This window comes from Gracilinanus agilis, chromosome 1 (assembly GCF_016433145.1).
Source record: "Gracilinanus agilis isolate LMUSP501 chromosome 1, AgileGrace, whole genome shotgun sequence".
Taxonomy (NCBI): Eukaryota; Metazoa; Chordata; class Mammalia; order Didelphimorphia; family Didelphidae; genus Gracilinanus; species Gracilinanus agilis.
In genome coordinates, this window is record NC_058130.1 from 713,331,385 (window position 1) to 713,343,518 (window position 12,134).

Genomic DNA, 12,134 nt, shown 5'->3' on the forward strand with positions numbered 1-12,134 from the left:
AGCACCAAGTTCCCTGGCCCAATCCCTGGCTGCTCATCCATGAAGGGAAAAATATGGGTCTCTGATGGGATGTTTCCTGTTTTGACATTGGAGCAGCCAGGTCCGGAGACAGGGGCAGGATACCTTAATCCGTCTGCTCAAGTTGGAGCCTGGAACCTAGGAGGGTGTGAGGAAGGATTTCCCATCATCTGGTCACCATGTGGCTGTCCTCAATGTGCCCCTGCTATTGGTTATTCTGCTTGATCCCCCTCGTTCTGCTTGAAAGATGGGTCAACACTGTTCAGTATGGCCTGATTTGGGGAAAGCCTTCTTGCTCTAAATATTAACTAGATATGGTAAGCTCCATCCCATATTGGAGAGGCAGCGGACTCCTCTTCCTCATGACAATCTTCTTAATTTAAAGTGTATCTGGAATGTTGGGGGAGGAGAGCAGCCTTATTTGGAGCTGGGGGCTAGTGGAAGCCTAAACTTCCCCTAAGTTTCCCTAAACTTTTCATAGATGAAGCTTTCTCCTTTCCCTAATCATTGCTGATAGCCCAAGGGGGTAGCCCCTGAGCTAGGAAGTGGTATTGTTGGTAATCATCTGGCCCCTCTTCAGGACTATTTTAAGGGCCAGGATTTGTGGCAGGGCTAGGGTTAATGTTCCGGGCCGCCCACCCAGTGATGACCAACCCCCTCCTGCTGGAGGTGGGAGATATAGTGGGGTTCATGGAATCCTTCCGTCTCTAGCTCTCACAACCCACAGCTCAGTATGGCCCGGGCACTGATTGTGGTCACTCTCTTGTTGCTCCTGCCTCCTAGCCTTGGGGAGCCGTCTCCTGTCTCTAGATCTCCAGGCCCACATCTGGAAGAGAGGCTCACATCTGGAGAGTTAACTCTGGCTCCTGGAGCTTCAGATGCTCACCTCATACCTGGGAAGCTGCGTCCGACCCACAGGACCAAGAGGCCATGGCTAGGTAAAGGATTCCATGGCTAGGCAGACAAGGGCTTATGGTTCATTCTCTGAGTAAGCAGGATTTGAGATCTTAGTTCTCAGGGCTTCCAACCTTTTGTTCCCCGATTACCCACTCCTAAGGCCTTGCTCTTCCCCTTTCTTCTAGGGGACCCTCCGTTGCCATCTGTTTCAAGAGCTCGGCTAACTCGGGCACTGCCCGTGTTAGCCACTGAATGTCAGCTGCAGAGCTTGCTGCTGTCGGTGAAGGAGCTGGGTCTGGGCTACGATTCTGACGAGATCATCGCCTTCCGCTACTGTGCCGGCAGCTGTCACCGTCCCCACAGCCGCCATGGCCTGACGCTGGCTAGGCTTTTGGATGAGGGCCGGGTGATGGGCCAGCCCTGCTGCCACCCCACGCAGTATGAGGATGTGGCCTTCCTAGACAACGACCAGCACTGGCACCACCTTCCCCAGCTCTCTGCTGCTGCCTGTGGCTGTGGAATCTGAAAGGCCTCCTCTCCTGGTCCACTCAGCAAGCTGTACCGTGCCTGGACCCTCCCTACCTGCCCCCAGGTACGGCTGCCTTTCTTCTCTGCAGTGGGGATGTAAAACACATTTCTCCCGACTCCTCTGCCAGGCTCCAGTGTGCCCCCCTCACCAGCATCCTGCGGCCTCACACCTGCTCTGCCCAGACCTTACTGACTGGGTAACCTGAGGGGAGTTTAGACCCATTCTCCAGAGTAGGTAGGATGGAAGCTAGGAAGACTTTGGGGATGGGGGAACACAATAAAAAGGCAAGTGCTATGACTGCTATGTGCTGCGTGCCAGCCTCTGCCCTTTTCTTCCTTAGGGCTGACAGCAACAGCCACTCAGATGGGAGGGAGTACCCTTCTCTCTTGTTCAACATCAGCTAGGCCCAGGGGCCAAGTACCATTTCTCTAACTTTATTCATAAATATTTTATAGAAAACTCTGGGCACAAACAAGCCCTCAACCCAGCCCCACCCCACCACGAGCCCTGTGGCTGTGGAACTTGAGGTTATCTAGTTGGGGGGCCCTGGTTTCCCCTCAGGAAGGGAACGGCAAATAACAGAAATGCGTCGGCCCCGAGGGACTCGGTGCTCGCCAAAGAAGGACTCTTCATCTCGAAGGATCTGGTGGGAGAAGTCATATCGGGCAGGACCCCTGGTATGGAGGGGAAGAAAGGCTTGGGTCAATAGCTGAGGGGCAGGCTCACTACTCACCGTGGTGTCCTCTATATACTGCTTGGGAGAGATGACATTATAATTCCAGTGGCTAGGACTGCTAGGCAAGGGATGAAGTCAATCCCAAAGAGTCTAAGATACATCCCAAGACCCCATTGCTAGGAGCTCTGGTCCTAAGGTCCTCCTACCTGAGGATATAGAGGGACCCGGGTTCCAGAAGCAACTCCAGCCATTCTTGAGGATCTTGCGTGTCAACTAGTCGCATGACACTGGGGGATAGCAAGGAGAGGCCTGCAATGATGCTGCCGCAGAACTGGCCAGAGAATTAGAACCACAAAATGTCAGAACTGAGATTGGGAGGATCCTAGAGACCCTTCCATTTCACTGATGGGGAGACTGAGGCCCAAGAGGCAATTAGCGAATAGAGAGCTGGGCCTGGAGTCAGCAAGACCTGAGTTTAAATCTGGCCTCAGACACTAGCTATGTGATCCTGGGCCTCAGTTTCCTCAACTATAATTATGGGAATAATAATAGTACCTACTTCTCAGGGTTGTTGAGGATTAAAGTAGATAGTATCTATAAAAAGTAGATATTAGTGGCATCTGGCACATTGTTGTAGGTGCTGAATAAATGCTTGTTTACATCTCAGAAGTCACACAAAAAGAGAGCAGGAAAAGGCCTGATATCTTGGCTTTTTCTATCATACCAGGATACCATGTCCAGGGGAGGGCAGGTCTCACATAGGACCGGCCTTTCCTGCTACTCTGGAAGCCATTTATCCCTCTTCCTTACCCCACAGGCTGGGGCCCCTGCCCACCTTGATACTATCCACATGGGGCTTGATGTAGCCATTTTGGTGGAGATCTAAGACATGAACCATTGGAAACTGGGCCAGAGCTGGGGGGAAGGCAGCTGCCCGAACCCGCTGTAGAATGGCCTGGCTTGCCTCTGACCAATGTGACTTTTCTGTCTCACGGAAGCCGTGGATAGCCTGCAGAGATGATGAGGAAATAGTGGTTAGTCCAAGAAAGTCTGGAAGTCACTCTGATGCCAATGGACCAGAGGGAATGAATGAGGAGAAAGTCGGGGATCTGAGGGAGAGAAAAGAATCAAATTAGGAGGTAAAGTTGTGGGATTGAGGGGCACCAAAAATCAGCTGATTTTCAGTCAGTCAGTCAATATATATTAATATTAAGCAGGTGCTGTGTGCCAGGCACTGCTAAAGGGACTGGGAATAGAGATGGCTCTGATACTACCTAGGGCAGCTGAGAATGAGGAGAGCAAGGAAATGGGGGCATTGAGGGACTGAGGAGGCTCAGGGGCTGGGCAAATGACTGAAGAAATGACTGAATTGAGGGACTCTGGGGTTGAAGTGACTGCCAAGGCTGAGAGGAATGGGGGTTTCTTAAAGGGGCTGAGGCTCAGCTGGGTGACAGGGGGTATAAAGGAGACCTGAGGGGACTAGAGAAGGCCGGGTAAGGGAGTGGGGCAGAAGGAATGGGGAAACCTGGAGTGGCTGGCAGGGTAGGAACAACGGCGAAGGGTCTGAGGACAAGGCCACAGGGCTAGAAGAACCTTGGAGGAGAGTATGGAGCCGTGAGGACTGGAATGTGAGGGAGGCTGTGGGGACAGAAGGGGCCCTGCAGTGGCTGGGCTGGGGCAAAGGGTACGGAGGGCGGTAGGGTTGGACGAAACTGAGGCACAGAAGGACTAGAAGAGTCCAGCACTGGGGGCCGGACAAGGGTACGGCAGAGCAAAAAGCACCGTGGGGCGCGGGATCACAGCGGAGCTGGGCTGGGGTGCTCAGCAGGGCGGCAGCGGCACCCGGGGGTGAGGTGTGGGATCCCGGCTGTCCTCACTCACCTCATCCCAGTGATCGTACTCGTAGCGGCGGCGCCGAAGCTCGGGGTCTAGCTCCCTTCTCAGCGTCTCCTCTTCTGCGGCGCTCAAGAAGCCCGGCCGCACCACAGCTGCACCCCGCAGCCGGCGAAGCACCGAGGGCCCCGATCCCCGCAACCAGCCCGGCCAGGCTCCAGGGGCCCGCAAAGCCCCCAGGGCCCGCCGCCCACCCCACACCATCCTTCAGCTACCCGGGGTAGGTCGGGCCAACCCCGGGCTCTCCCTCTAGTGGCCGTCTCTTCTCCTCGGCGATTGGCTTGTGCCATGCCCGAAGCCTAATGCTATTGGCTGCTTCAGATCCCGCCCCCTCGATGTGTGTCTTACCCCGCCTCACATCATTGGCTCGCGCTTATGAGGCCCCGCCCCTCCCAGTTCAAGAGGACACCACGAGGTAGTTAACTGTCAGAGCTCCTGGCTTACCTGCGGCTCCAGCCTCGTCCCACAGACCTCCAAGGTCTGGAAACCTCGGAGGGCGGAGCCTGCAGCAGGAGTGACAACACATCCGGCCAGAGTTCTAGGCTCTGGGCCAAGACCGCCTGGTCATAAAATCACTTTCAAAGGTGGAGGGCGTGTGGGGGCTAGTGCACTCTGGTCCTGAACCGTTATTAGGGGGCCCCTACAACTCCCCACCAAGAAGCCGCCAAGCAGCTCCACGGGACGGCGTGGAGCCAAGGAGATCGGGCCCAGCGTGGGCAATCTAATGGGCTTCAAAACTAGGTGTGGGCGGGCATTTTACAAGAGAATCTTGGGGCCTTTCCCTCACTGGGGTAAAGGTAGGGGAAGGCCTCTAACATAAATCCCTTAACTGTCCAGTCCCAGGCTTCACAGACTTAGTGTCATGTGGTAGTAGGCAACATGCCACTTATCATATCTGAGGAATCAACAATCCTTCAGGCTCTATCTACAACCCTCTCATTTGCCTAGGCTGGTGTAATGGCCCAGGGCACAAACTAGCTTAAGGTCACATTAGATGGCAATGGATCCATAATTTGAATCCTTGGAGTCCTCTAATCTTTAATCTTGTTGTTAAGTCCTTTCAGTCATGTCCAAATCTGTGACTCTGTTTTCTTGGCAAAGACTGGGGAGTGGTTTGCCATTCCCTTTGCTAGTTCATTCTATGGATGAGGAAACTGAGGGTGAACAAGGTCAAGTGTCCTACCCATGGTCACCCAGCTGGCGTGTGTCCGAGGCTGGATTTGAAGTCTTTCTGACTTCAGGCCCAGTCGTCTATGCTGTCCATCCTCTAATCTAGTACTCTTTAAAGTGGCTGTAGGATTATAGTCAAGAGTTACTTTCTCCACTACAGCCTTGTAAGGCAGGTAGTGAAAGGATTGGTATCTTTATTATTTTAAATTATTTGAGATACACATTATTTGAGAACTGGGACTCAAATTGTATGTACTGGGGTATAGGCTACGAAGTTCAGGTCACATAGAAGGCATTGTGACATAAGCGCATTTTACAGTCCTGGCAAAGGTTTTGCAAAGTACTGTACATGTTCTCATTTCATCACCACAACCCTGAACTGTAGGTGCTATTATCCCCGTTTTACAGATGGGGAAACTAAGGTTGAGAGAAATTAGTGAGTTCCCAGAATCACGCAGCTGCTATGTTTATTCAATGAAGCAAAGTCCAAGGCTTTTTTCCACCCCCTGGGTAAAGAAGAAAAGAGAAAGACAGTAGTGATCAAAAGGTGACCAAAGTAAAGTTTTAATTTAAAATTGACACTCTCTGGCAAGTCAGCTCAAGGACAGTAGCCCAACTTAGTGTACTCTTCCTTTTGCTTCAACCCCAGATGGGCCCTTGAAATCTAAAGCTACAACCAAAAGTCCTGGGACAGAGCAGCACAGTGCAGAGGTCAGGGGAAGGGGAGAGCCAGTGTAGACAAAGGGTATCATTCATTTTGGGGGGATATGATCCTCACAGTCCACAGAAGAATAGGCTCATCCATCCTCAGGGCCCTGCTGGAGCAGGTTCTGCCACAGGGTCCTTTTGTACCAGTTCTGGCTCATCTTCTCCATCATGCGGGGGGTGTACCAGCACTTTGTCCAAGATGCCAAACTCCTGGGCTTCCATAGGACTCATGTATCGGTCCCTTTCCATGGCAGCCTCTGGAAGAGGGGAGAGTTAGGGCAATGGAGGAGAAAGGTTTCCTATTTGGTGGAGTCACGGCCTAGACATCAAACACTAATGGTCGGTCAGCTGAACCCAGGACACTTGACCAATCAGAGACTTGACCAATCAGAGACAGCAGTTTAAAAAGTTTAGGCCTGAGTATGCTTGGTCACAAACCTACAATTTTATTTTTTTTTAATTTAAACCCTTACCTTCTGTCTTGGAGTCAATACTGTGTATCGGCTCCAAGGCAGAAGAGTGGTAAGGGTAGGCAATAGGGGTCAAGTGACTTGCCCAGGGTCACAGAGCTGGGAAGTGTCAGAAGCCAGATTTGAACCTAGGACCTCCCATCTCTGGGCCTGGGTCTCAAGCCACTGAGCTACCCAGCTGCCCCCACAAACCTACAATTTTAATTTTCTTCAGTGAGGAAATAGCCATAATGAGCCTGGACTTGGAATTTAGGAGCCTTAGGTTCTAATTTTGCCTCAGACACTTATTAACAAATTACTTTACTTTGTAGGGCCTGCAGTTTCCTTATTTGTAAAATAGGGCTAATACATTTCCTATCTAAAAAGGTTACTGTGAGTTCATTTTGTGAACTTCTAAAAATGAAATATAAAAATGTGAGTGAATTTAGACCAGTGCTAAACAGGAGGCTAAGTGGACAGGGTCTGGTGGAAAGGAAGAAAGGCCCAGGCCAGAGGCATACTCACCAATCACATCCAGGGGCTGCTTTGTGTGTTTAGCATAGATACCATAGAGCTGCTTCTTCAGCTTCATGATCTCCTCAGCCTGAATGGCAATATCTGTAGCTTGTCCCTGGATGGGGGAGGAGGGGACCGGATGAACAGCCAGGGACGGCCCCCACAGACCTCACTTCCCAACTTGCAGGGAGCCCAGCCTGCAGTCAATAATTCAACAAATACTTATTAAGTGCCTAATAAGGGCTCACAATTATAGCATGGTCTAAAATTTATGAAGTAGTCCTTCATCACGTTTCTGGGAGGGACATGGTGTAAAGAATTATTGTTCCCACTTTACAGATCATAAAATTGATATTCACAGAGGGGAAGAGAAGTAACTAGCCCAGGGTCATAAGAGTACTGTGAGAGTCAGAATCAATAAACATTTATGAAGTACTATGTGCTGGGTGCTGCGCTAAATGCTGAAGAAAACTCAAATCCTAGTCATTCCCGATTCTAAAACCATCACCTTTCCCTACATAAAGCTGCTTTCTATGAACTAAGAAAGGCACATGGTTTCTATAAAACAGCCTTATCTCTGGGCAGCTGGTAGGGAGACAAGATGCAAACCTATAACCTTGATATAATGTATGATTAGGATAGAGAGCCAGCCCCCAGAGTCAGGAAGATCTGGGTGCAGGTCTCTGAAACACTAGTGGGATACTATGCAAATCACTTTAGTTTTCAATGATCTAGGCCAGATTGATATAGGAAACCATCCATCAACATTCCATTGCACATTCTGTCAACCATTTCTCAATTACATTTTAATCTCTTGGGAGTTGTATGGACTTGTGTGTTTGTTATTTCTGTTCTAGACAGCTCTCTAAGGTTCTAAGTCACAGAGAATTATGATCTGCGCTGGGAGAGGAAATTTCCATACCCGAGAGTTCCCTATACAAATGGAATCACATTCTATTGTCTAACCCTATGATACATATTATTCAAAAGCATAAGGAAAATATAAAATGCAAAGTGCAATGAGAGACTTGGAGAGGTAGAAGATACCTCTTTACCAACTGGGAAGATCAGGAAAGGCTCCATGGATAGAAGTGATGGCATCTGAGTTGATGAATTTAAGGACAGTTCATGTCTCAGTTCACATATGACCTCACACACTTCCTATCTGTGTGACCCCAGGCAAGTCATTTCACCCCAACTGCCTAGCCCTCACCTTTGTTCTGCCTTAGAACTGGTATCAGTTCTAAGACAAATGGTAAGGCTTTAAAAAAAAAAAAAAAAAAAAGAATGATTTTAAAGGAGGTGGAAGGATGTACAAGGTGGGGTCTCTCTTGGAACATTCTACTCTACTCCTTCCCACTCCAGAAGTTTATCTCCTAAATAAAACTGACATAAAAGTCAAGGGACATTGGTTCTGGAGCCTCAGTATTCTACCTAATCTGTATAATGAAGGTGTCATTATGTTACTTAGTAACTTTAAGACTGTTAAGAAATAGAAACTGCTTTATATATCTCAAAGTGCTACATAAATGAAAGTTGCTATAACTATGGCTAAGAAACCAATTTATAAACTGCAAAATCTGAATGCAAGATTCCACTGTGCAGGGGCATAGGGAGAAAAGGAGCAGAGGATGAGAAGGAAGGATCAAGGGTTCCGGGTAGGATTTGAGGGGGGATGGAGGGAGGGCAAGAAAGAGTGAGGAGGCAGGGAATTTAAAGGAGGCAGGGTCTTAGGAGCCTGGGGGAGAATGAGGGGGATGTGTGTTATTTGGAATTCTGGGGGTCCCATTTAAAAGTATTCGACAAACTTCCTGTGAACATGTGGGGGACTTTGAAACTACATTTTCCATGATCCGATGGGTTTCCTGTTTTGGATGAAGTCTTCAAGGTAAAGCCTGCCAGCTTTAAATATTGGGAAGGGCGTTTGACTTCTCTCTTTGCTACCTGAGGGATCTCTTCCTATGAAGCAGCGAAAGGAGATAGAAGGTATAGACTGGCAGGGGAGTTTGAAGAGATCTTAGCTAGGCGCGTGGTCCGATTTTATTCTATCAAAATGGGCCCAAATAAAATATTAGTTTTCCTCATAATATCAGCCTTTATCATTTTTAATCCTTACAGATGAGAACAGGCAAGTAGCAGGGGGAGAGAGTAATGAGGGTCAAATTAAGACACAAGGAATAGCAGTTAAGGGGAAGAATGGGTAAAGGTGTGAGAAAGAAAGTGGGGATAAGAGAGTGGCAGCTCACCCGGGCCCCTCCAGACGGCTGGTGGATCATGATTCGGGAATTGGGTAGAGAGTGGCGCATACCAGGGCAGCCAGCTGCCAGCAGCAGGGAGCCCATACTAGCTGCCTGGCCCACACACCAAGTGCTGACCGGATTCAGGATGTACTGCATGGTATCATAGATAGCCAGGCCGGAAGTTACAATGCCCCCTGCCACAAAGACAAAAAGACAGGATGAGGGCAGGTTTCCATTCCTACCCCAAGCCACCCTTCAATCACTAACCAAAGTTAATTCATGCCCCTGGCTTTGAGTTCCCCAACCCAACATAGTGCAGGCTGAACTATCAAGGTTGAGGAACCTGCCCTTGCCCATGTCCTTCTCACACAACCCCCTCCAGGTCCTCTGTCCAAACAGGCTCAATCTTTCCTCTCACTCATCCTGGACTTCTAATGAGCCTGCAGGGGTTCCTTATTCATAGCCGAGCCCAAGCCCTATCAACAGTTGCACTGCCTGTCTTGCCATTATGTACAGGATCTCCCCAGCCAGAAGTTGGGGGCTAAGTCACCTCGTTGGTTCATTGACAATACCAATGAGGCTCCGCTCCTTCATGGAACTTCTTGGACATTCTACCCTCTCATTTTAGAGACCAGAAACTGAATTAGCCAAGAACACAAAGTCATCAACTAGTGAAGCCAAGCCTGAAACCCAGCTTTTCTCATTCTAATTCCAATACTCTTTCCACTAATCATATTGCCTAAGATAGCTTTGGCAAATTCCTTTCCTCATCTGTAAAATCATCTCTGTGGTCCCTTCCAGCTCTTCACATTATCAGGGGACCTTGGTAGGGGTGGCGGGGTGAGAAGGGCAGTTCTACTCACCAGGGCTATTGATGTACATGTGGATGGGTTTCTTGTTACTTTCGGACTGAAGGAAAAGCAGCTGGGCAATGACTAAACTGGCTAAACTGTCATCAATCTGGGCACAGGGAGGAGAAAGAAGCAGGACGAAAGGTTAACTCCAGGAAGAAACTATGAGTTAGGTAAAGGGATGGGGCAGCAGAAATCATACTCACAGGTCCCATAACACAGATGATCCGTTCTCGGAGCAGGCGAGAGTAGATGTCATAGGCCCTTTCTCCCCGGCCCTACATGTGAAGAGCAGAGTGGAGTTGGGGGGAAGGAGTTAAAAAGGGTGAGGACACTGGGGTGGAGAAAGGGATAGAAAGGAACAGGGCAGAGGTAGAAGAATGGGGCAAAGTGGTAAAGAAGCAAGAAAGTGGGACAATGAGGGACAAGTGAGATACAAGGGGTAGCAATGTTGGGTCAAAGAGAGGAAAGGAATAAACATATGCCTACTATGTGCCAGACACTGTGCAGAAAGAGAAAACTGAGGCAAACAGTAATTTAATGACTTATCCAGGGTCATACAGTAAGTGTCTGGGGTCACATTTAAAATCAGGTCTTCCTGACTACAGGTCCAGTTCTCTATTCACAGTTCCTAACTGATTAGGGCCATTTGGGTCCTTTCTGACTAAAGTATTTGAGACAATCTCATAATTGGTCTCTCCTCTCCAGTTCATTCTATGCAATGCTGCCAAACTAATTTTCCTTAAGTACAGATCTGACCTTGATATTCTACTACTCAAATAATTCCAGTGGTTATTATCTCTAAGGGGGAGGAAGGGATAGTGGACAGAGTGCCACGCCTGAAGGCAGGATTGAGTTCAAATCTGGCATCAGATACTATGTGACCCTATTGTTGTTCAGTTATTTCAGTGGTGTCTGACAGTTTTAGATCCCATTTGGAGTTTTCTTGGCAAAGATATTGGAGTGGTTTGCCATTTTCTTCTCCAACTCACTTTATAGATGAGGAAACTGAGGCAAACAGGATTAAGTGACTTGCCCAGGGTCACACAACTAGTGAGTGTCTGAGGTCACGCTTGACCTCCTGACTTCGGGGATGGAGTTCTCTTATTTGCTGTGCCACCAAGCTGCTTCTAAATAAATCATTTAACTCTGTTTGCCTCAATTTTCTCATCAGTAAAGTGAGCTGGAGAAGAAAATGGCAAACGGCTCTAGTATCTTTGCCAAGAAAACTCCAAATGAGATTTAAAACTCTCAGACACCACTGAAAATGACTGAACAACAATAAAATCTCTTCTAAAATCAAATATAAACTTCTCAATTTGGCTTTTAAAGTCCTATATAGGGCTTGAAGTAGCCAAGTAGCACAATGGCTAGTGAGTCCTGGAGTCAGGAAGCCCTGATTTCAAATAAAGCTTCAGAGGTGGTATGACCACGGGACAAGTCATTTGTCTGCCTCAGTTTCCTCAACTCTAAAATGGGGAGCTATCTCCTGGGGTGGTTTTGAAGATTAAATAAGTTAAAAATAATGTACAGAGTTTTGCCTATACTTGGCTTTTATTATATAAGGAGATCCTTTCATTCTTTGTACTTGAATCCTAGAACATTGTAGGTGCTTAATAAATATGTATTCAAAAGGCAGTTAGGTGACTTTGGATAGAGAGCCAGTGTCCTAGAGAGAGGAGTTCCTAGGTTCAAATCTGACCTCAGAAACTTCCTAGCTTTTTGACCCTGGACAAGTCACTTAACCTCAATTGCCTAGCTCTTATTACTCTTCTGCCTTAGAATTGATACAAAGAAGGTAAAGATTTATTTATTCATACAAATAAACACACACACACACATATATATATATATATATATATATACACGTATGTACACACACACATACAAATATACAGGTTGGATGAGGGGAGAAGGCAGATCGGAATGGAATCAGAACGATGGGATACAAATGGGCATTAAAGAGGTGGTCAAGAACGGGGGTGGGGGTGCAGGGGCCGTTCGGGGGCGGGGGAGGGGGAAAAGGCAATGGAATTGTAGGGGACGGTAGCGGATGGTGTAAGGGGCGTCCTACCGTTTGCTCCACCACGATGGGGATGAGGGGCCGCGCCCACGTCGGGGTCCCATGCAAGCTCCTAAGGGCTACGCTAGTCCAGGAGTGCAACTGCAGCGGCCGCTGAGGGGGGG

General features: G+C 48.5%; 3 protein-coding genes across 3 annotated transcripts in view; 1 reads left to right on the top strand and 2 right to left on the bottom strand.

The window, feature by feature from the left end:
- The first annotated feature begins 751 nt into the window (after window positions 1-751).
- PSPN (persephin) lies at window positions 752-1,441 on the top strand. The gene is made up of 2 exons (XM_044685192.1): window positions 752-956; window positions 1,101-1,441. The coding sequence occupies exons 1-2, from the start codon at window positions 752-754 to the stop codon at window positions 1,439-1,441; spliced, it is 546 nt and encodes a 181-aa protein (XP_044541127.1).
- A 398-nt stretch (window positions 1,442-1,839) lies between these two features.
- ALKBH7 (alkB homolog 7) lies at window positions 1,840-4,247 on the bottom strand. Its single transcript, XM_044658477.1, has 4 exons — window positions 4,002-4,247; window positions 2,956-3,129; window positions 2,327-2,451; window positions 1,840-2,118 (listed from the first exon to the last, which is right to left on the bottom strand). The coding sequence occupies exons 1-4, from the start codon at window positions 4,215-4,217 to the stop codon at window positions 1,977-1,979; spliced, it is 657 nt and encodes a 218-aa protein (XP_044514412.1). The 5' UTR covers window positions 4,218-4,247; the 3' UTR covers window positions 1,840-1,976.
- Window positions 4,248-5,695: 1,448 nt separating this feature from the next.
- LOC123232120 (caseinolytic mitochondrial matrix peptidase proteolytic subunit) overlaps window positions 5,696-12,134 on the bottom strand; it is an 11,652-nt gene continuing 5,213 nt past the window's right edge. Inside the window, exons 3-7 of the mRNA XM_044658478.1 lie at window positions 10,154-10,225; window positions 9,960-10,056; window positions 9,103-9,290; window positions 6,866-6,971; window positions 5,696-6,148 (exon numbers count right to left, since the gene is read on the bottom strand). Of these exons, the coding sequence (XP_044514413.1) occupies window positions 5,991-6,148; window positions 6,866-6,971; window positions 9,103-9,290; window positions 9,960-10,056; window positions 10,154-10,225 (621 nt within the window). The 3' untranslated portion in view covers window positions 5,696-5,990. The remainder of the gene's footprint in view (window positions 6,149-6,865; window positions 6,972-9,102; window positions 9,291-9,959; window positions 10,057-10,153; window positions 10,226-12,134) is intronic.